General features: G+C 45.3%; 1 protein-coding gene across 1 annotated transcript in view; it reads left to right on the forward strand.

Moving 5' to 3' along the window:
• LOC112242622 (probable ubiquitin carboxyl-terminal hydrolase FAF-X) overlaps window positions 1-20,924 on the forward strand; it is a 76,965-nt gene that overhangs the window by 40,382 nt on the left and 15,659 nt on the right. The window contains 16 exon segments of the mRNA XM_042319925.1: window positions 704-834; window positions 973-1,251; window positions 1,354-1,479; window positions 1,599-1,736; window positions 6,077-6,243; window positions 6,517-6,625; window positions 11,078-11,234; window positions 14,562-14,600; window positions 14,717-14,814; window positions 15,106-15,212; window positions 15,214-15,311; window positions 15,489-15,709; window positions 15,983-16,173; window positions 16,428-16,601; window positions 18,628-18,769; window positions 20,715-20,918. Coding sequence (XP_042175859.1) covers window positions 704-834; window positions 973-1,251; window positions 1,354-1,479; window positions 1,599-1,736; window positions 6,077-6,243; window positions 6,517-6,625; window positions 11,078-11,234; window positions 14,562-14,600; window positions 14,717-14,814; window positions 15,106-15,212; window positions 15,214-15,311; window positions 15,489-15,709; window positions 15,983-16,173; window positions 16,428-16,601; window positions 18,628-18,769; window positions 20,715-20,918 — 2,381 coding nt within the window.

Here is a 20,924-nt window from a genome sequence, read left to right on the forward strand (position 1 = left end):
CACTCAAGTAAACTGAACTCCCTGTCATGTTCCAGGCAATGTTTTTCAAGTCCTCATTTGTCCAGTGTTGGTGATCGCGTGCCCACGGGAGCCGTTTCTTGTTTTTAGCTGATAGGAGTGGAACCCGGTGTGGTCGTCTGCTGCAGTTGCCCATCCGTGACACAGACCGTCGAGTTGTGTGTTCTGAGATGCCGTTTTTCACAACGCTGTTGTACTGAGCCGTTATTTGTCTGTTCGTGGTCCGCCTGTTAGCTTGCAAGATTCTTGCCATTCTCCTTCGACCCCCCCTCCATCAATGAGCTGTTTTTGCCCACAGTACTGCTGTTTACTGAATATGTTTAGTTTGTTTTACCATTCTCTGTAAACCCTAGACACTGTTGTGGGTGAAATGCCCAGGTGGGCAGCCGTTTCGGAGATACTGGATCCTGCGCGTCTGGCACCGACAATCATACCGCGCTCAAAGTTGCTTAGGTCACTCGTTTTGCCCATTCTAACGTTCAATCGAAATGTAACTGAATGCCTCGAAGCCGGTCTGCCTGCTTTATATAGCTAGCCATGGCTACGGTACTCACTGTCTGTAGGAGCGATCCATTTTCCTAAACGGGGTGGTGTACCTAATAAACTGGTCAGTGAGTGTACGGTAAGGAACCTGTTGATTGTGGAGATAACCGTACAGTATAGAACCTGTTGATGTTTTATGTAGATAACAGTACCGTGGAGAGCCTGCGTGGTGTATGTCTGGACCATGCCAAGCTGGGAGAGAACGGCCTCAGCCCAACACTGGACTCACGCTTCTTTGGCCCCTCGCCATCACAAGTCCTCTACCTCATAGAGGTGGGTTTCATTCTGTGTGTGTGTGTAGTCGTTGCCGATTTGACTGTCACATCATTACCATAGCAGGTGGTCTACACTTTGCTCTCTGTTGACCAGTTCCACTGTGCATGTATATCTCTCTTCCCATCCCCACCTCAGGTGGTGTATGCCCTGCTCATGCCAGCCAGCTCCACATTGGGTGAGGACGCCAGCGACTTCCAGTACAACTTCCTGAAGAGTGGCGGGCTACCGCTGGTACTGAGCATGCTCACGCGGAACAACTTCCTGCCATCGGCCGACATGGAGACGCGGCGAGGGGCGTACCTCAACGCTCTTAAGATCGGCAAACTGCTGCTCACCGCTGTTGGGTTCGGACACGTCAAAGCTGTGGCCGAGGCTTGCCAGCCCAACGCTGAGGGGACCACACCCGTCTCACCGGTTAGTTAGTTACTCAGTTATACGCACACACACATACAAACACATGCGTGTGAACTAGGATTGTGACAGCCATGTTGATGTTAACATCCTCTCTCCCTTCAGATTAACCAGGCCACTCACGACCAGGCTTTGGTCCTCCAGAGTGCCCTGCAGAACCTCCCCAACCCTGCCTCTGAGTGCATGCTCCGCAATGTAGCTATACGCCTGGCCCAACAGATCTCTGACGAGGTTAGAGGGGAAGGGAGGGAGGGACTGAAGAGAAAGCATAATAAGAAATAGAGAGACATGTTGCTATGTTATTTACTGTAATATCTCCTCTAATTGAAGTCTTTCCTCATCCCTCCCAGAACTTCTTCCAGGCGTCGAAGTACATCCCTGAGATCTGTGTGATCCGGGCGGTGCAGAAGATAGCATGGGCTTCAGGCTGTGGCACCATACAGTTGGTCTTCAGCTCCAATGAAGAGATCAGCAAAATCTATGAGAAGGTACACCTACTTGTGCGGCTGCTTATCGTTCCACCATCAGTCCATTGATTGATGTCTGCTTTTATTTTGGTCTCAACCTGGGGAGATTGGAGTGTGCAGATACATTGTTGTGGGGTGGTGCGTGTTTATTTGTATTGACACAAGTGTTTGTTGTCAGTGTATCTTCTTCCTTGATACAAGGTTGGTGTTTTATGTTTGGCCTGTACAGTCACAGATCTGTTTGTTGTGTTTGGCCTGTCAAATCAAATTGTATTTGTCACATACACATGGTTAGCAGATGTTAATGTGAGTTTAGCGAAATGCTTTTGCTTCTAGTTCCAACAATGCAGTAATATCTAACAAGTAATCTAACAATTTCACAACAACTACCTTATACACACACAAGTGTAAAGGAATAAATAAGAATATGTACATAAAAATATATATGGATGAGCGATGGCCCGAACGGCATAGGCAAGATGCAGTAGATGGTATAGAGTACAGTATATACATATGAGATGAGTAATGTAGGGTATGTAAACATTTATATAAAGTGGCATAGTTTAAAGTGACTAGTGATACATTTATTATAGGCAATTGTTAATTATTAAAGTGGCTAGAGATTGAGTCAGTATGTTGGCAGCAGCCACTCAATGTTAGTGGTGGCTGTTAGAAGCTGTTTTCAGTCTCTCGGTCCCAGCTATGATGCACCTGTACTGACCTCGCCTTCTGGATGACAGCGGGGTGAACAGGCAGTGGCTCGGGTGGTTGTTGTCCTTGATGATCTTTTTGTTTTCCTGTGACATCGGGTGCTGTAGGTGTCCTCGAGGGCAGGTAGTTTGCTCACAATGATGTGCGTTGTGCAGACCTCACTACCCTCTGGAGAGCCTTACGGTTGTGGGCGGAGCAGTTGCCGTACTAGGCGGTGATACAGCCCGACAGGATGCTCTCGATTGTGTATCTGTAAAAGTTTGAGTGTTTTTGGTGAATTTCTTCAGCCTCCTGAGGTTGAAGAGGCGCTGTTGCGCCGCCTTCACCATGTTGTCTGTGTGGGTGGACCATTTCAGTTTGTCCGTGATGTGTACTTCTCTTTCCACCTTCTCCACTACTGTCCCGTCGATGTGGATAGGGGGATGCTCCTTCTGCTGTTTCCTGAAGTCCACGATCGTCTCCTTTGTTTTGTTGACGTTGAGTGTGAGGTTATTTTCCTGACACCACACTCTGAGGGCTAGAGGTCGACCGATTTAATCGGAATGGCCGATTCATTAGGGCCGATTTCAAGTTTTCATAACAATCGGAAATCTGTATTTTTGGACAACGATTTGGCCGATATTATTATTTATTTATTTAACTAGGAATGTCAGTGAAGAACACATTCTTATTTTCAATGACGGCCTAGCAACGGTGGATTAACTGCCTTGTTCAGGGTCAGAACGACAGATTTTTACCTTGTCAGCTTGGGGGATTGAATCTTGCAATCTTGTTATCTAGTCCAACGCTCTAACCACCTGCCTTACATTGCACTCCACGAGGAGCCTGACTGTTACGCGAATGAAGTAAGAAGCTAATGTTAGTTGCTAGCTAGCATTAAACTTATCTCATAAAAAACAATCAATCAATCATAATCACTAGTTAATTGCATATGGTTGATAATATTACTAGTTTATCTAGCGTGTCCTGCGTTGCATATAATGGATGCAACGCAGGCGGATTATTTAACAAAAGCTAATTTGTGAAAAAAGAACAATCTTTGCACGACTGTACCTAACCATAAACACCAATGCCTTTCGTGCATATTTGCATACTTGCATATTTAGCTAAAAGAAATCCAGGTTAGCAGGCAATATTAACCAGGTGAAATTGTGTCACTTCTTTTGCGTTCATTGCACGCAGAGTCAGGGTATATGCAACAGTTTGAGCCGCCTGGCTCGTTGCGAACTAATTTGCCAGAATTGTACGTAATTATGACAACATTGAAGGTTGTACAATGTAACAGGAATATTTAGACTTAGGGATGCCACCCGTTAGATAAAATACAGAACGGTTCCGTATTTCACTGAAATAATAAAAGTTTTGTTTTCGAAATGATAGTTTCTGGATCGACCATATTAATGACCAAAGGCTCGTATTTCTGTGTGTTATTATGTTATAATTAAGTCTATGATTTGATAGAGCAGTCTGACTGAGCGATGGTAGGCAGCAGCAGGCTCGTAAGCATTCATTCAAACAGCACTTTCGTGCATTTTGCCAGCAGCTCTTCGCTGTGCTTCAAGTATTGCGCTGTTTATGACTTCAAGCCTATCAACTCCCAAGATTAAGCTGGTGTAACCGATGTGAAATTGCTAGCTAGTTAGCTGGGTGCGCGCTAGTAGCGTTTCAAATGTCACTCGCTCTGAGACTTGGAGTAGTTGTTCCCCTTGCTCTGCATGGGTAATGATGCTTCAAGGGTGGCTGTTGTTGATGTGTTTCTGGTTCGAGCCCAGGTAGGTGCGAGGAGAGGGATGGAAGCTATACTGTTACACTGGCAATACTAAAGTGCCTATAAGAACATCCAATAGTGAAATACAAATGGTATCGAGAGAAATAGTATTTATAGGACTATATTAACTACAACCTAAAACCTCTTACCTTGAAATATTGAAGTCTCATGTTAAAAGGAACCACCAAATTTCATATGTTCTCATGTTCTGAGCAAGGAACGTAAACATTTGCTTTTTTATATGTCACATATTGCACTTTTACTTTCTTCTCCAACACTTTTGTTTTTGCATTATTTAAACCAAATTTAACATGTTTCATTATTTATTTGAGGCTAAATGGACTTGTATTGATATATTATATTAAGTTAAAACAAGTGTTACTTCAGTATAGTTGTAATTGTCATTATTACAAATAAATAAATAAAAACCGGCAGATTTTAATCGGTATCGGCTTTTGCTGGTCCTCCAATAATCGGTATCGGCGTTGAAAAATCATAATCGGTCGACCTCTACTGAGGGCCCTCACCTCCTCCCTGTAGGCCGTCTCGTCGTTGTTGGTAATCAAGCCTACCACTGTAGTGTCGTCTGCAAATTTGATGATTGAGTTGGAGGTGTGCATGGCCACACAGTCATGGGTGAACAGGGAGTACAGGAGAGGGCTGAGAACGCAACCTTGTGGGGCCCCAGTGTTTAGGATCAGCGGGGTGGAGATGTTGTTACCTACCCTCACCACCTGGGGGTGGCCTGTCAGGAAGTCCAGGACCCAGTTGCACAGGGCAGAGTCGAGACCCAGGGTCTCGAGCTTAATGATGTGCTTGGAGGGTACTATGGTGTTAAATGCTGAGCTGTAGTCGATGACCAGCATTCCTACATATGTATTTCTCTTGTCCAGGTGGGATAGGGCAGAGTGCAGTGTGGTTGCGATTGCGGCGTCTGTGGACCTATTGGGTCGGTAAGCATATTGGAGTGGGTCTAGGGTGTCGGGTAGGGTGTCGGTGATATGATCCTTGACTAGTCTCTCAAAGCACTTCATGATGACGGAGGTGAGTGCTACGGGGCGATAGTCATTTAGCTCAGTTACCTTAGCTTTCTTGGTAACTGGAACAATGGTGGCCCTCTTGAAGCATGTGGGAACAGCAGACTGGGATAAGGATTGATTGAATATGTCCGTAAACACACAAGCCAGCTGGTCCGCGCATGCTCTGAGGACGCGGCAGAGGATGCCGTCTGGGCCGGCAGCCTTGCAAGGGTTACCACGTTTAAATGCTTTAGTCACGTTGGCTGCGGTGAAGGAGAGCCCGCAGGTTTTGGTAGCGGGCCGTGTCGTTGGCACTGTATTGACCTCAAAGCGAGCAAAGAAGTTGTTTAGTTTGTCTGGGATCATGACATCGTGGTCTGCGACGGGGCTGGTTTTTCTTTTGTAGTCCGTGATTGACTGTAGACCCTGCCACATACCTTTCGTGTCTGAGCCGTTGAATTGCGACTCTACTTTGTCGCTATACTGACGCTTAGCTCGTTTGATTGCCTTGTGGAGGGACTTGTTTGTGTTCGGTCATGTTTCCGGTCGCCTTGCCCTGATTTAAAAGCAGGGGTTTGCACTTTCAGTTTTGCACAAATGCTGCCATCAATCCACGGTTTCTGGTTGGGGAAGGTTTTACAGTCACAGATCTTTTTGTTTGGCCTGAACAGTCACAGTTGAGTGTTTGTCTGTCGTACTAGTGGGATGATTGTGTGTGTGTGTGTGTGCTCGTTTGGTGCTTACTGAACTGACTAATAGGTTGATTATGTGCACTATGCACCTGATGCCTATCTCCTGAAATACAGAGAAGTGGTTTGTGTTTTGTAAACTCACAGCGGTGTGTGTATTCTCCCCCTCTACAGACAAATGTGGTTAAAGAGCCGGATGGGGAGGATGAGCAGGTGTGCTGTGAGGCCCTGGAGGTCATGACCCTGTGTTTCGCCCTGCTGCCCACCGCTCTGGACACACTCAGTAAGGAGAAGGCCTGGCAGACCTTCATCATAGACCTGCTACTGCACTGTCACAGCAAGTATGTTCCCCCGCCTGCTGTCTGTCTGTCTTGACTTTCTGTTGAGCAGATGTTTTAGCGTTGAGCTGGAACAAAAGCCTGCCAATCCTCAAGGATGTTTGCCGCTGGTTTACTACAGTGGTTTTTGTCTAACTGCTTTGTGTAGTGGATGAGCATGTGGGGCTATCTGTGTCTATGGTAATAATGATCCTCTCTGATCTGTCATCAGGTCAGTTTGTAGATGGATGGATTAGTTTGTCTGTGGTTTAATTGTGTTCTCTGATCTATTTCCAGGTCAGTTCGTCAGATGGCCCAGGAGCAGTTCTTCCTTATGGCCACCAGGTGCTGCATGGGCCACCGACCCCTCCTCTTCTTCATCACCCTCCTCTTCACTGTGCTGGGGGTACGTAGCCGCACCCCTCTCTTCACTGTGCTGGGGGTACGTAGCCGCACCCCTCTCTTCACTGTGCTGGGGGCACGTAGCCGCACCACTCTCTTCACTGTGCTGGGGGCACGTAGCCGCACCCCTCTCTTCACTGTGCTGGGGGTACGTAGCCGCACCCCTCTCTTCACTGTGCTGGGGGTACGTAGCCGCACCCCTCTCTTCACTGTGCTGGGGGTACGTAGCCGCACCCCTCTCTTCACTGTGCTGGGGGTACGTAGCCGCACCCCTCTCTTCACTGTGCTGGGGGTACGTAGCCGCACCTCTCTCTTCACTGTGCTGGGGGTACGTAGCCGCACCTCTCTCTTCACTGTGCTGGGGGTACGTAGCCGCACCTCTCTCTTCACTGTGCTGGCACCTCTCTCTTCACTGTGCTGGGGGTACGTAGCCGCACCTCTCTCTTCACATGAGTGCTTTGAAATGTTCATTATGATCACTGCAATTATGGCCCTGTTAAAATAGATTGAATGTACCCTTACTGCCTTAATTCGTTGAAGTAACTCCCAAATAATAATAATAAGAAGAAGAAGAAAAGCTTCTATCATAGCTTTCACCTATCAGTGATCACTTCAAATGAAGGGGAGGATGGAAGTATAAAGGAGGTGTTTAGAAAGCTGTTCCTTGGTTTTCCTGGCCTTTCAACAGCTTTTTGAAGCGCAATGGAAGGCAATTAACTTCTCTGATAGAAAACGGCCTATGTGGCATCGATATTAGTCAAACATTTATTCTAGTGTAAATTTACTACAAGGTGTAGTAAAGTCATTCTCGTCCAAAACTGAATTTTGTAAGTGAGTTGGTCATGACTTGCTTGAGGGTTGGGTTTTGATTTCGTCAATGCTCACTTGCCCGCTAACACGACACACAGACAGTGAGACAGACCTGCCCAGCAGATCTGACTTTGTTTACGTAAGACGTTTCACATTTCTTTACTTGAAAAATACTGCACCAAACACCTTAGCTAGATGTAATATTGTGTAACTAAAACCTCCTTGGCAAAAACATCAATATTTAATTAGATTTCTTGAGTTATCTTAGATTCATTTTTGAGGAAGTAATACCAGCTTTATTCCAATTTTAATATGGTCATGTTTTCAGTGTATTTTATTTATTTATTTCACCTTTATTTAACCAGGTAGGCTAGTTGAGAACAAGTTCTCATTTACAGCTGCGACCTGGCCAAGATAAAGCATAGCAGTGTGAACAGACAGCAACACAGAGTTACACATGGAGTAAACAATTAACAAGTCAATAACACAGTAGAAAAGAGGGGGGAAAAGAAAAGAGAAAAAAAAGTCTATATACGTTGTGTGCAAAAGGCATGAGGAGGTAGGCGAATAATTACAATTTAGCAGATTAACACTGGAGTGATAAATGATCAGATGGTCATGTGCAGGTAGAGATACTGGTGTGCAAAAGAGCAGAGAAGTAAATAAATAAAAACAGTATGGGGATGAGGTAGGTAAATTGGGTGGGCTATTTACCGATGGACTATGTACAGTGTAGACTTAAATTACCAAAAATATAAAGTATGCAGAAAAGATAGGTCTTATCTTTTTTTATAAGGTCATCTTTGAGAGTGAAGAATCATAACTAGACAATTCTAAAATCCAAAAGATTATGCATTGAGATATTTTTTGTCATTACATGGAGTCCCCATTGTTTTTGTAATGATGTGTGAGTCACTCAGATAGCATAAGAACATTTGCAAAATGTGTTGAATTGCAGGAAATTCACTTTAAATCTGCAAATGTTCTCTCAGCCCCATGGCAAAATGTGTATAATTGCAGGAAACTAGCTTTAAAACAGCAGCATTTTGTCTGCGGCCAAGAGGGCCTCAAATTCTAGGTCGGTGACCACACCTTTGGCCACGCCTAGAGCTTTTACGGGGATCGTATTACCGCCACACTGACGGTCACGAATCATGACTTCAGTCAAATTCCACATGATCGTTTAGTCACCGTAATTGGTTTTCTCCAAGCTCTGATGCTGCTGATGGTCATTAGTAGCCTACCAAACTTGCTAACTGCCTGGTACTCAGAACTCTATTGTCCCTCAAATCACTTTGACGTCAATGCAAATGTAATCAAACACTTCATGAGAGCTCATGTTGCTCAACATTTCTATAGGCTATGCAATTGCATGAGAAAACAGTGATGGCCTCTATTAAAAATAGGAGAATTCTATCAGCTTTCTGCAGGCTAGGCCTACTATTTATTTCTCAACTTTCCTCATATTAAGTACATTACTTCTCTTTACAACAGTAGCCCACCTGGCTGGCATTTAACCACGGGAAAGCATCCTCCATAAGGTATTTGAGTGCATAGATTACGTGTATTTTTTTCCCCCTGCCCGTTTCGAGACAGGTGCATGATAATGGTCCATTTTTGAGAATGGTGTTTTCCCGCTAATGGAACATTTGTGCTTATAGCCTACTGCCGTGTGTGCATTGCTCGGTTTATAATGTGAAGAAGTAAACTATTAGGCTATCAACATTTTAAGCTAAATGTTCTGATCTGTTGCATCAGCCACATTCCTTAACGTTTTTTCTGATGTGAATGGTTGTATTCATTTGGTTGTATTCATTTGGTTGTATTCATTTGGGATGTATTCATTTGGTTGTATTCATTTGGTTGTATTCATTTGGGATGTATTCATTTGGGATGTTTGGAATATTTTGTGCACAGAATAGAATAGGTCAACTCTTGTACTTTGGGGGATAGTAGAGTGCTTTTTCTGTTCGTTAGGCCTACTCATCTTGTTGGCTGACGAAAAGTAAAGGTGGACAGTTCTTCCAATGTTTTCAATATGCACCTCGGAATTGGATAAGGACATGTCGGTCTTCACTTGTAGCCTCTGAGAAAGACCAGATGACCTAAAAAGGGGATGCCACCGGGAAATTTGAGGAATTATCAAGTGTCAATTTGTTAATGAGACTACATTTTCTTAATATCATGTTTTTTTTAGACCTGTCCAATACAAATAATGGAATCATTGTGAAGGTGTAGGCTATATTACATGGATTTATTAGACTTTTTAAAATGTAGATGTTCCTAAGGTCTGCATCAGTGCCAAGAGATGCTAAATGTGTTTTTTAATTAACCTTAAATTAGCGTGAGACTGGATGTTATTTGCTTGACGATCACTTTCTGACAAAATTTCAGGACCACCACAGCTCTAGCCACGCCCCCACCACGCCTCATTTTGATCCAGTCAACAACCTGCAAGTTAAAACATGTGTAAAGCACAGCACTAATTAGGTGTCCGCCCACTCTGCCCAGAGTGGATGAAAATTCGCTTTGGGGATGACATTTTCACTTCCTTTCTTCGTGTTCTGAATCGTTCGTGACAAGTCATTAACCTAACCTAATACATCCGTTAAGCACTGAGTTCTGTTGACGGAGGTGCCGCTTTCTTGTTTAAACTTTGGAGGATTTTGCATTTTATAGTTGTCGTATTCCAATTTCTTTCCCCATGGTTTGCAAATAGTAAAATTAGCAAGACACACGCTGAATTAAATGTAAAAAAGCTTGCAGTACGCTCAGTGTTCCGTTGAAATTTCACCGAGATGATAAGCTTGTTTTTGTAAAAAGTCCTCTGTTATTTTTTCAAACTTCGCTTTAATATGAACAGTGTGTACTAAAATATGAAAATACAAAATGTCTCAATGATATCGATCTTATCTCTCTCTACATGTTGTTTTTATGTCCTCCGGATTTAAGAAAGATGACGAGTTCAATAGTAAGCCTGTCAGGTAGCCTTAAGTCTCTCACAGCATCCAGCATCGCTGACGCCATGATATTTTCCAGGTTTTTGTGATAGTGACATGAGGTTTGGACCATTTGGTTTTCCTAAAAGGACTATCTACACAATTAACATTATTTTACCTATTGGTTAAAAGATGGTGTTTTTGGCCTCCCGGGTGGCGCAGTGGTTAAGGGTGCTGTACTGCAGCGCCAGCTGTGCCACCAGAGACCCTGGGTTCGCGCCCATGCTCTGTTGCGACCGGGAGGTCCGTGGGGCGACGCACAATTGGCCTAGCGTCGTCCGGGTTAGGGAAGGCTTGGCCGGTATCGCGCACCAGTGATTCCTGTGGCGGGCCGGGCGCAGTGCACGTTAACCAAGGTTGCCAGGTGCACAGTGTTTCCTCCGACACATTGGTGCGGCTGGCTTCCTGGTTGGATGCGCACTGTGTTAAGAAGCAGTGCCGGTTGGGTTGTGTATCTGAGGACGCATGACTTTCAACCTTCGTCTCTCCCGAGCCCGTACGGGAGTTGTAGCGATGAGACAAGATAGTAGCTACCTAAAACAATTGGATAACACGAAATTGGGGAGAAAAAGGGGTAAAATATTATTTCTTTTAATAAAAGATGGTGTTTTTGACCGGACGCTAATGTTAATTGACTTGTCTTCCAGAGCACAGCTAAAGAGCGGGCCAAGCATGCTGGGGACTACTTCACCCTGCTCAGGCACCTCCTGAACTACGCCTACAACAGCAACATCAACCTGCCCAACGCAGAGGTGTTGCTCAACAACGAGATCGACTGGCTGAAGAAGATCAGGGTACGACTACGTTGTTCAAACCTGACGTTGTGTAATAGTGAATAACCGCCCTGAGCTTCAAATCAAATCAAATCAAATCAAATTTTATTTGTCACATACACATGGTTAGCAGATGTTAATGCGAGTGTAGCGAAATGCTTGTGCTTCTAGTTCCGACAATGCAGTAATAACGAGCAAGTAATCTAACTAACAATTCCAAAAAAACTACTGTCTTATACACAGTGTAAGGGGATAAAGAATATGTACATAAGGATATATGAATGAGTGATGGTACAGAGCAGCATAGGCAAGATACAGTAGATGATATCGAGTACAGTATATACATATGAGATAAGTATGTAAACCAAGTGGCATAGTTAAAGTGGCTAGTGATACATGTATTACATAAGGATGCAGTCGATGATATAGAGTACAGTATCAACGTATGCATATGAGATGAACAATGTAGGGTAAGTAACATTATATAAGGTAGCATTGTTTAAAGTGGCTAGTGATATATTTACATAATTTCCCATCAATTCCCATGATTAAAGTGGCTGGAGTAGAGTCAGTGTCATTGACAGTGTGTTGGCAGTAGCCACTCAATGTTAGTGGTGGCTGTTTAACAGTCTGATGGCCTTGAGATAGAAGCTGTTTTTCAGTCTCTCGGTCCCAGCTTTGATGCACCTGTACTGACCTCGCCTTCTGGATGACAGCGGGGTGAACAGGCAGTGGCTCGGGTGGTTGATGTCCTTGATGATCTTTATGGCCTTCCTGTAGCATCGGGTGGTGTAGGTGTCCTGGAGGGCAGGTAGTTTGCCCCCGGTGATGCGTTGTGCAGACCTCACTACCCTCTGGAGAGCCTTACGGTTGAGGGCGGTGCAGTTGCCATACCAGGCGGTGATACAGCCCGCCAGGATGCTCTCGATTGTGCATCTGTAGAAGTTTGTGAGTGCTTTTGGTGACAAGCCGAATTTCTTCAGCCTCCTGAGGTTGAAGAGGCGCTGCTGCGCCTTCCTCACGATGCTGTCTGTGTGAGTGGACCAATTCAGTTTGTCTGTGATGTGTATGCCGAGGAACTTAAAACTTGCTACCCTCTCCACTACTGTTCCATCGATGTGGATGGGGGTGTTCCCTCTGCTGTTTCCTGAAGTCCACAATCATCTCCTTAGTTTTGTTGACGTTGAGTGTGAGGTTATTTTCCTGACACCACACTCCGAGGGCCCTCACCTCCTCCCTGTAGGCCGTCTCGTCGTTGTTGGTAATCAAGCCTACCACTGTTGTGTCGTCCGCAAACTTGATGATTGAGTTGGAGGCGTGCATGGCCACGCAGTCGTGGGTGAACAGGGAGTACAGGAGGGGGCTCAGAACGCACCCTTGTGGGGCCCCAGTGTTGAGGATCAGCGGGGAGGAGATGTTGTTGCCTACCCTCACCACCTGGGGGCGGCCCGTCAGGAAGTCCAGTACCCAGTTGCACAGGGCGGGGTCGAGACCCAGGGTCTCGAGCTTGATGACGAGCTTGGAGGGTACTATGGTGTTGAATGCCGAGCTGTAGTCGATGAACAGCATTCTCACATAGGTATTCCTCTTGTCCAGATGGGTTAGGGCAGTGTGCAGTGTGGTTGAGATTGCATCGTCTGTGGACCTATTTGGGCGGTAAGCAAATTGGAGTGGGTCAAGGGTGTCAGGTAGGGTGGAGGTGATATGGTCCTTGACTAGTCTCTCAAAGCACTTCATGATGACGGATGTGAGTGCTACGGGGCGGTAGTCGTTTAGCTCAGTTACCTTAGCTTTCTTGGGAACAGGAACAATGGTGGCCCTCTTGAAGCATGTGGGAACAGCAGACTGGTATAGGGATTGGTTGAATATGTCCGTAAACACACCGGCCAGCTGGTCTGCGCATGCTCTGAGGGCGCGGCTGGGGATGCCGTCTGGGCCTGCAGCCTTGCGAGGGTTAACACGTTTAAATGTCTTACTCACTTCGGCTGCAGTGAAGGAGAGACCGCATGATTCCGTTGCAGGCCGTGTCAGTGGCACTGTATTGTCCTCAAAGCGGGCAAAAAAGTTATTTAGTCTGCCTGGGAGCAAGACATCCTGGTCCGTGACTGGGCTGGGTTTCTTCCTGTAGTCCGTGATTGACTGTAGACCCTGCCACATACCTCTTGTGTCTGAGCCGTTGAATTGAGATTCTACTTTGTCTCTGTACTGGCGCTTAGCTTGTTTGATAGCCTTGCGGAGGGAATAGCTGCACTGTTTGTATTCAGTCATGTTACCAGACACCTTGCCCTGATTAAAAGCAGTGGTTCGTGCCTTCAGTTTCACACGAATGCTGCCATCAATCCACGGTTTCTGGTTAGGGAATGTTTTAATCGTTGCTATGGGAACGACATCTTCAACGCACGTTCTAATGAACTCGCACACCGTATCAGCGTATTCGTCAATGTTGTTGTCTGACGCAATACGAAACATCTCCCAGTCCACGTGATGGAAGCAGTCTTGGAGTGTGGAGTCAGCTTGGTCGGACCAGCGTTGGACAGACCTCAGCGTGGGAGCTTCTTGTTTTAGTTTCTGTCTGTAGGCAGGGATCAACAAAATGGAGTCGTGGTCAGCTTTTCCGAAAGGGGGCGGGGCAGGGCCTTATATGCGTCGCGGAAGTTAGAGTAACAATGATCCAGGGTCTTTCCACCCCTGGTTGCGCAATCAATATGCTGATAAAATTTAGGGAGTCTTGTTTTCAGATTAGCCTTGTTAAAATCCCCAGCTACAATGAATGCAGCCTCCGGATAAATCGTTTCCAGTTTGCAGAGAGTTAAATAAAGTTCGTTCAGAGCCATCGATGTGTCTGCTTGGGGGGGATATATACGGCTGTGATTATAATCGAAGAGAATTCTCTTGGTAGATAATGCGGTCTACATTTGATTGTGAGGAATTCTAAATCAGGTGAACAGAAGGATTTGAGTTCCTGTATGTTTCCTTCATCACACCATGTCACGTTGGCCATAAGGCATACGCCCCCGCCCGTCTTCTTACCAGAGAGATGTTTGTTTCTGTCGGCGCGATGCGTGGAGAAACCCGCTGGCTGCACCGCTTCGGATTGCGTCTCTCCAGTGAGCCATGTTTCCGTGAAGCAGAGAACGTTACAGTCTCTGATGTCCCTCTGGAATGCTACCCTTGCTCGGATTTCATCAACCTTGTTGTCAAGAGACTGGACATTGGCAAGAAGAATGCTGGGGAGTGGTGCACGATGTGCCCGTCTCCGGAGTCTGACCAGAAGACCGCTTCGTTTCCCTCTTTTTCTGAGTCGTTTTTTTTTTTTTTGGTCGCTGCATGTGATCCACTCGGTTACACTGGTTGTAAGGCAGAACTCAGGATCCGCATCGCGAAAAACATATTCTTGGTCGTACTGATGGTGAGTTGACGCTGATCTTATATTCAGTAGTTCTTGTCGGCTGTATGTAAAGAAACCTAAGATGACCTGGGGTACTAGTGTAAGAAATAACACGTAAAAAACAAAAAAACACATCGGAGTTACCAAGGAGTTGCTGGCCTTCCAGACACCGGAGAAGAAGTACTACATCGGCTGTGAGAATGGAGGGGCCAACCTCATCAAGGTAGGCTGGCACATCCATTTTGTATTGAAATTAATCTTTCTACTTATTCAACGACATTAGTGGAGCCTGGAGGCTGAACTTGGCCCTCGACAACCAATATTTGATTTGGCCCTCCAGAGGCTTCTAGCATGATCTTATGTGGTGATAAACAACGCTAAAACAACAAAAAAATATTGATCTTCACATCTGAATGTGGCTATAATAAATGTTGCAAGCTGTAAATGTTACTTTCTTACCCTGTTTTAACTCTGTCCCTATCTATCTCTCTCTCTCTCTCTCCCTTCCCTTCAGGAGTTGATGGACGACTTCATCTTCCCAGCGTCTAACGTGTACCTGCAGTACATGAAGAGTGGGGAGTTCCCTACGGAGCAGGCCATCCCTGTCTGTAGCAGCCCCGCCCATCAACGCAGGCTTCGAGCTGCTGGTGGCTCTGTCAGTGAGCTGTGTCCGGAACCTCAAGCAGATCGTCAACATGCTCACTGACATGTACTACCTAGGTATGGATAGATTCATTGATTTTAATGATTTGTTTGCTCTGTACAGTGGAACCAATGGAAGCTCCAAGTGAAGCCTACCTCTAAATATTTGAGACATTTGACCCAGGTCGTTGCCTCCCCTCCCCTGTCAGGTGTGAAGCCCACATATAAATATTATTGTCGCTGTTTGATCAACAGGTTGTGAAGCTCTGACAGAGTGGGAGTATCTCCCTCCGGTGGGGCCGCGGCCCACTAAAGGCTTTGTGGGGCTGAAGAACGCTGGGGCCACCTGCTACATGAACTCAGTCATCCAGCAGCTTTACATGATCCCTCCCATCCGCGACGGAATCCTGGCCATCGAGGGCACCGGCACCGACGTGGACGATGACATGTCCGGCGACGAGAAGCAGGAGAGCGAGGTAACAAGGAACTGGTTTGGTCATAGGATTGATGTTTTAATTGTTGGTTGATCCGTGTTTCGTCTGCTTCGTTTAAAAAACTGCAGTTGATACTGTCAGGCATTCATAGGTTAATCATAATCTGAAATCAACTCCTTAGCTGAAACACTTTCATGGCACTGGATATGTGGGGTGTTTTCATTTACACACTATGTGTGGTTTGAAATGTTTTTCCCCATTGTGTCCTAATGAACAGGACCCAGCTTAACTCTGTGTCCCTCGAACCCCCTACAGAGTAACGCAGACCCGCGGGATGAGGTATTTAGCTATAACCACCAGTTTGACGACAAGCCGTCGCTCAGTAAGTCGGAGGACAGGAAGGAGTACAACATTGGGGTGCTGCGCCACCTACAGGTCATCTTTGGTCACCTGGCCTCCTCCAGACTGCAGTACTACGTACCCCGGGGCTTCTGGAAACAGTTCAGGTCAGTGAAGACTGGAGGGGAGCAATTGATTTACCTGGTTTGGGAGGAAAATGATGGGTCAAATATGTAAAATATATTATATGTTAAATACGATCAAATACATGACCTACGCTGGATTTAGTTTGCCCTGTACAATGGAACCAATGGTTTAGTCCCAAAAGTGCTACTCTCCACCTTTCTCTCATCTCCCATCCCTCTCTCCCACCATCTCTTCTAACCTCACCCACTTAACTTCACCCCCTCCCCTCTTATAGGTTATGGGGTGAGCCGGTGAACCTGCGAGAGCAGCACGATGCCCTGGAGTTCTTCAACTCCCTAGTGGACAGTCTGGATGAGGCTCTGAAGGCCCTGGGTCACCCGGCCATGCTTAGCAAGGTGCTGGGGGGATCCTTCGCCGACCAGAAGATCTGCCAGGGGTGCCCACATAGGTAACACACAAACCGCGCCTTAGGAAAATATCTGAAATCAATTATAGTCATCTTAACCATTAGAGGGGATTATGTGAAACTGACTTGAGATCAGGTGTAGGTGCAGCATGGACTAATCCTTATTGTTAGCGAACCTCAGGATAATTGATTTGAAAATGTCAATTTCTGCACAGAGGGAGATTGTTTGTAGTGGTTTAATTAGAGCTGGGCGATATGACATAACATTTGATATCTCGATTTGGGCAATTCACGATTTACAGTTGAAGTCGGAAGTTTACATACACTTAGGTTGGAATCGTTAACTCGTTTTTCAACCACAACAAATTTCTTGTTAACAAACTATAGTTTTGGCAAGTCGGTTAGGACATCTACTTTGTGTACGACACAAGTAATTTTTCCAATTGTTTACAGACAGATTATTTCACTTATAATTCACTGTATCATAATTCCAGTGGGTCAGAAATTTACATTAAGTTGACTGTGCCTCTAAACAGCTTGGAAAATTCTAGAAACTGGTGTCATGGCTTTAGAAGCTTCTGAGTCAATTGGAGGTGTACCTGTGGATGTATTTCAAGGCCTACCTTCAAACTCAGTGCCTCTTTGCTTAACAAAATATTGTAGACCTCCACAAGTCTGGTTCATCCTTGGGAACAATTTCCAAATGCCTGAAGGTACCACGTTCATCTGTACAAACACCATGAGACCACGTAGCCGTCATATCGCTCAGGAAGGAGATGCGCTCTGTCTCTTAGAGATGAATGTATTTTGGTGCGAAAAGTGCAAATCAATGCCAGAACAACAGCAAAGGACCTAGTGAAGATGGTGCAATAATATTTTTGGGGGTGCAATAATCACTGATCTGGCTCTCAAGTCTATGATAATGCACTTTTTTGTTACAAATGTATCTAGAACCATGCATAATGCACATTCACTTATAATAACTAACTTCTTGTAGCAGGTATTAGGCTATAGAAAATGAACACCGGTCTCATCAACAATCTCTCAAGCCCTCGTGCTAGTGATTAGCCAGCTAATCTTTAAGTTTAGCCAACTTGGCTCTATTTGTAAGATGACAAGGTTGAACAGTTGAGTTGTTATGAACATGCCCTTCTGTCTGTCTCCAACTGTTTGAAAAGCATGTTAGCCACTGTCCACTTGGTTCAGATTTTTAAATCAAGTGGCCTACCTTGTTTCTCAGAATGAGAACGAGTTGCCAATTCCTTATGTAATTGTGTTTTATACTTATTGCACATTCATAAAACACAAACTAGACAGTCTGTCTAAAATGCTGCTCGCGACAAACTGAACATTCATTTTCCAGATTCAATATTCATTTATACTCTTGTTTAAGTAGTGTCTTCTCTGTGCGCATTTTGAGTAGTTGAGACATAAAAAGGGTATGGTTAGACAAGTTAACTTCTCTATTACAGTAAAATAATGTCTCAATGTGTTTTGGTGTCCATATGACCAATTCTGTTGGACCAAACCTCAAATGCAAATAGCAAGTTGAAACCGCTTGTCAGAACTCTGTTGTCGTGAGAGGCAGGGGGAGGGGCTTGGTGTGTGTGTGTGTTAACCATAGAAAAGAGGCGAACTGAAATCTGTCCAAAATCAAGCCTATGCGTTTCTATGGGTTTATTTTGGACCTAAGCTTGTCGACCTGCCTTCACGCCTTTGGGACAACAACTCCCAGTGTTAGGGCGGAGACGTGCATCTTGTCATTTATACAGATCTCTGGTGTAAATGGGAAGGTGAACACAGCACAGAGGAGCGAAGGAGACGAGACTAAAAATACAACATGAGAACAAGCGGACATAAACGCTCATAAAAATACAAAATAACAACCTTGATTCTTGCGATACAGGCATTTGGAATATCGCGCAAAAACATATATCGAATTCATTTGATTAATTCTAATATATCGCCCAGCCCTAGGTTTAATGAGGCTGCTACAGTGTTGGTGATAACTTATGTGGATATTGTGTGTCTGTGCGTGCGCGTGTCTGTGCATGTGTGCGTGCTCCAGATATGAGTGTGAGGAGTCGTTCACCACTCTGAATGTAGACATCAGGAACCACCAGAACCTGTTGGACTCTATGGAGCAGTATGTCAAGGGAGACCTGCTGGAGGGAGCCAACGCATACCACTGTGAGAAGTGCAACAAGAAGGTGAGACAACTCACCTTGGCCTGATCAGTCAGCGACTTGAATGCTGATGTCTGTCTGAGCCGGAGATGGCTGACCTAACTGGGGTAGTCCTGCTCTGAAGCACACAGCTGTTTGATTGTTTAACTGTGGTAGGTCTACTGTGTAGTCTATTTCTGAACCACTCCAAATAATATATTCTAATCACATCTTTTTCCAACCAGCTACAGTGCATTCGGAAAGTATTCAGACCCCTTGACTTTTCCACATTTGGTTACGTTACAGCCTTATTCTAAAATGGATTAAATAGTTTTTTTCCTGTTATCAATCTACACACTGCCCCATAATGACAAAGTGGAAAAACTGTTTTTTAGAAAGTTTTGTAAATGTATTAAAAATAAAAAATTATCACATTTACTTAAGTATTCAGACCCTTTACTCAGTACTTTGTTGAAGCACCTTTGGCAGCAATTACAGCATAGAATCTTCTTGGGTATGACGCTACAAGCTTGGCACACCTGTATTTGGAGAGTTTCTTACATTCTTCTCTGCAGATCCTCTCAAGCTCTGTCAGGCTGGATGGGGAGTGTCGCTGCACAGCTATTTTCAGGTCTCTAGAGATGTTCAATTCCGTGCACTGGCTTGGCCATTCAAGGACGTTCATAGTCTTGTCCCGAAGCCACTCCTGCGTTGTCTTGGCCCCAGTCTGAGGTCCTGAGAGCTCTGGAGCAGGTTTTCATCAAGTATCTCTCTGTACTTTGCTCTGTTCAGTTCATGGTCTCCCAGTCCCTGCCGCTGAAAAATATCCCCACAGCATGATGCTTCCACCAACATGCTTCACCGTAGGGATGGTGTCAGGTTACCTCCAGATGTGACGTTTGGCATTCAGGCCAACGAGTTCAGTCTTAGTTTCATCAGACCAGAGAATCTTGTTTCTCATTGTCTGAAAGTCCTTTAGGTGCCTTTTGGCAAACGCCAAGAGAGGCTGTCATGTGCCTTTTACTGAGGAATGGCTTCAGTCTGGTCATTCTACCATAAGGCCTGATTGGTGGAGTGCTGCATAGATGGGAGAACCTTCCAGAAGGACAACCATCTCCACAGAGGAACTCTGGAGCTCTCAGTGACCATCATTGCTCAGTTTGGCTGGGCGGCCAGCTCTAGGAATATTCTTGGTGCTTCCAAACTTCTTTCATTTAAGAATGATGGAGGCCACTGTGTTCTTGGGGACCTTCAATGTGGCAGACATGTTTTGGGACCCTTCTCCACATCTGTCTCTCGACACAATCCTTCGACCTCATGGTTGGGTTTTTGCTCTGACCTGCCCTGTCAACTGTGGGACCGTTATATAGACAGGTGTGTGCCTTCCAAATCATGTCCAATCAATTGAATTTACTAAAAGGTGGACTCCAATCACATTGTAGAATCATCTCAAGGATGCATTTGAGCTCTTTGTGGAGTCTTCTAGCAAAGGGTTTGAATACTTATGTAAGTAAGGTATTTCTGTTTTTTATTTTGAATACATTTGCAGAAATTTTCTCAAAAAAATTGCTTTATTATGGGGTGTTGTGTGTAGATTGAGTTAAAAAAAAATGTAATCAATTTTAGAATAAGGCCATAACGTAACAAAATGTGGGAAAAGGTCAAGGGTCCTGATTACTTTCCGAATGCACTGTACTTTCCTGTAGGATTTCATGGGTAGTAGCAGGAACGTGTTGGTCCTCTTCCCCCTATAGGTAGAAGACTAGTAGCAGTAACAGGTTGGTCCTCCCCCCTATAGGTAGAAGACTAGTAGCAGTAACAGGTTGGTCCTCTTCCCCCTATAGGTAGAAGACTAGTAGCAGTAACAGGTTGGTCCTCCCCCCCTATAGGTAGAAGACTAGTAGCAGTAACAGGTTGGTCCTCTCCCCCCCCCTATAGACAGAAGACTAGTAGCAGTAACAGGTTGGTCCTCTTCCCCTCCTCCCTCCAGGTGGACACAGTGAAGCGTCTGCTGATCAAGAAGCTTCCCCCAGTGCTGGCCATCCAGCTGAAGAGGTTTGACTACGACTGGGAGAGGGAGTGTGCCATCAAGTTCAACGACTACTTTGAGTTCCCCAGGGAGCTGGACATGGAGCCCTACACTGTAGCCGGGGTGGCCAAGCTGGAGGGGGACGACGTCAACCCAGAGAACCAGGTTAAG

Source organism: Oncorhynchus tshawytscha, linkage group LG03 (genome assembly GCF_018296145.1).
Source record: "Oncorhynchus tshawytscha isolate Ot180627B linkage group LG03, Otsh_v2.0, whole genome shotgun sequence".
Taxonomy (NCBI): domain Eukaryota; kingdom Metazoa; phylum Chordata; class Actinopteri; order Salmoniformes; family Salmonidae; genus Oncorhynchus; species Oncorhynchus tshawytscha.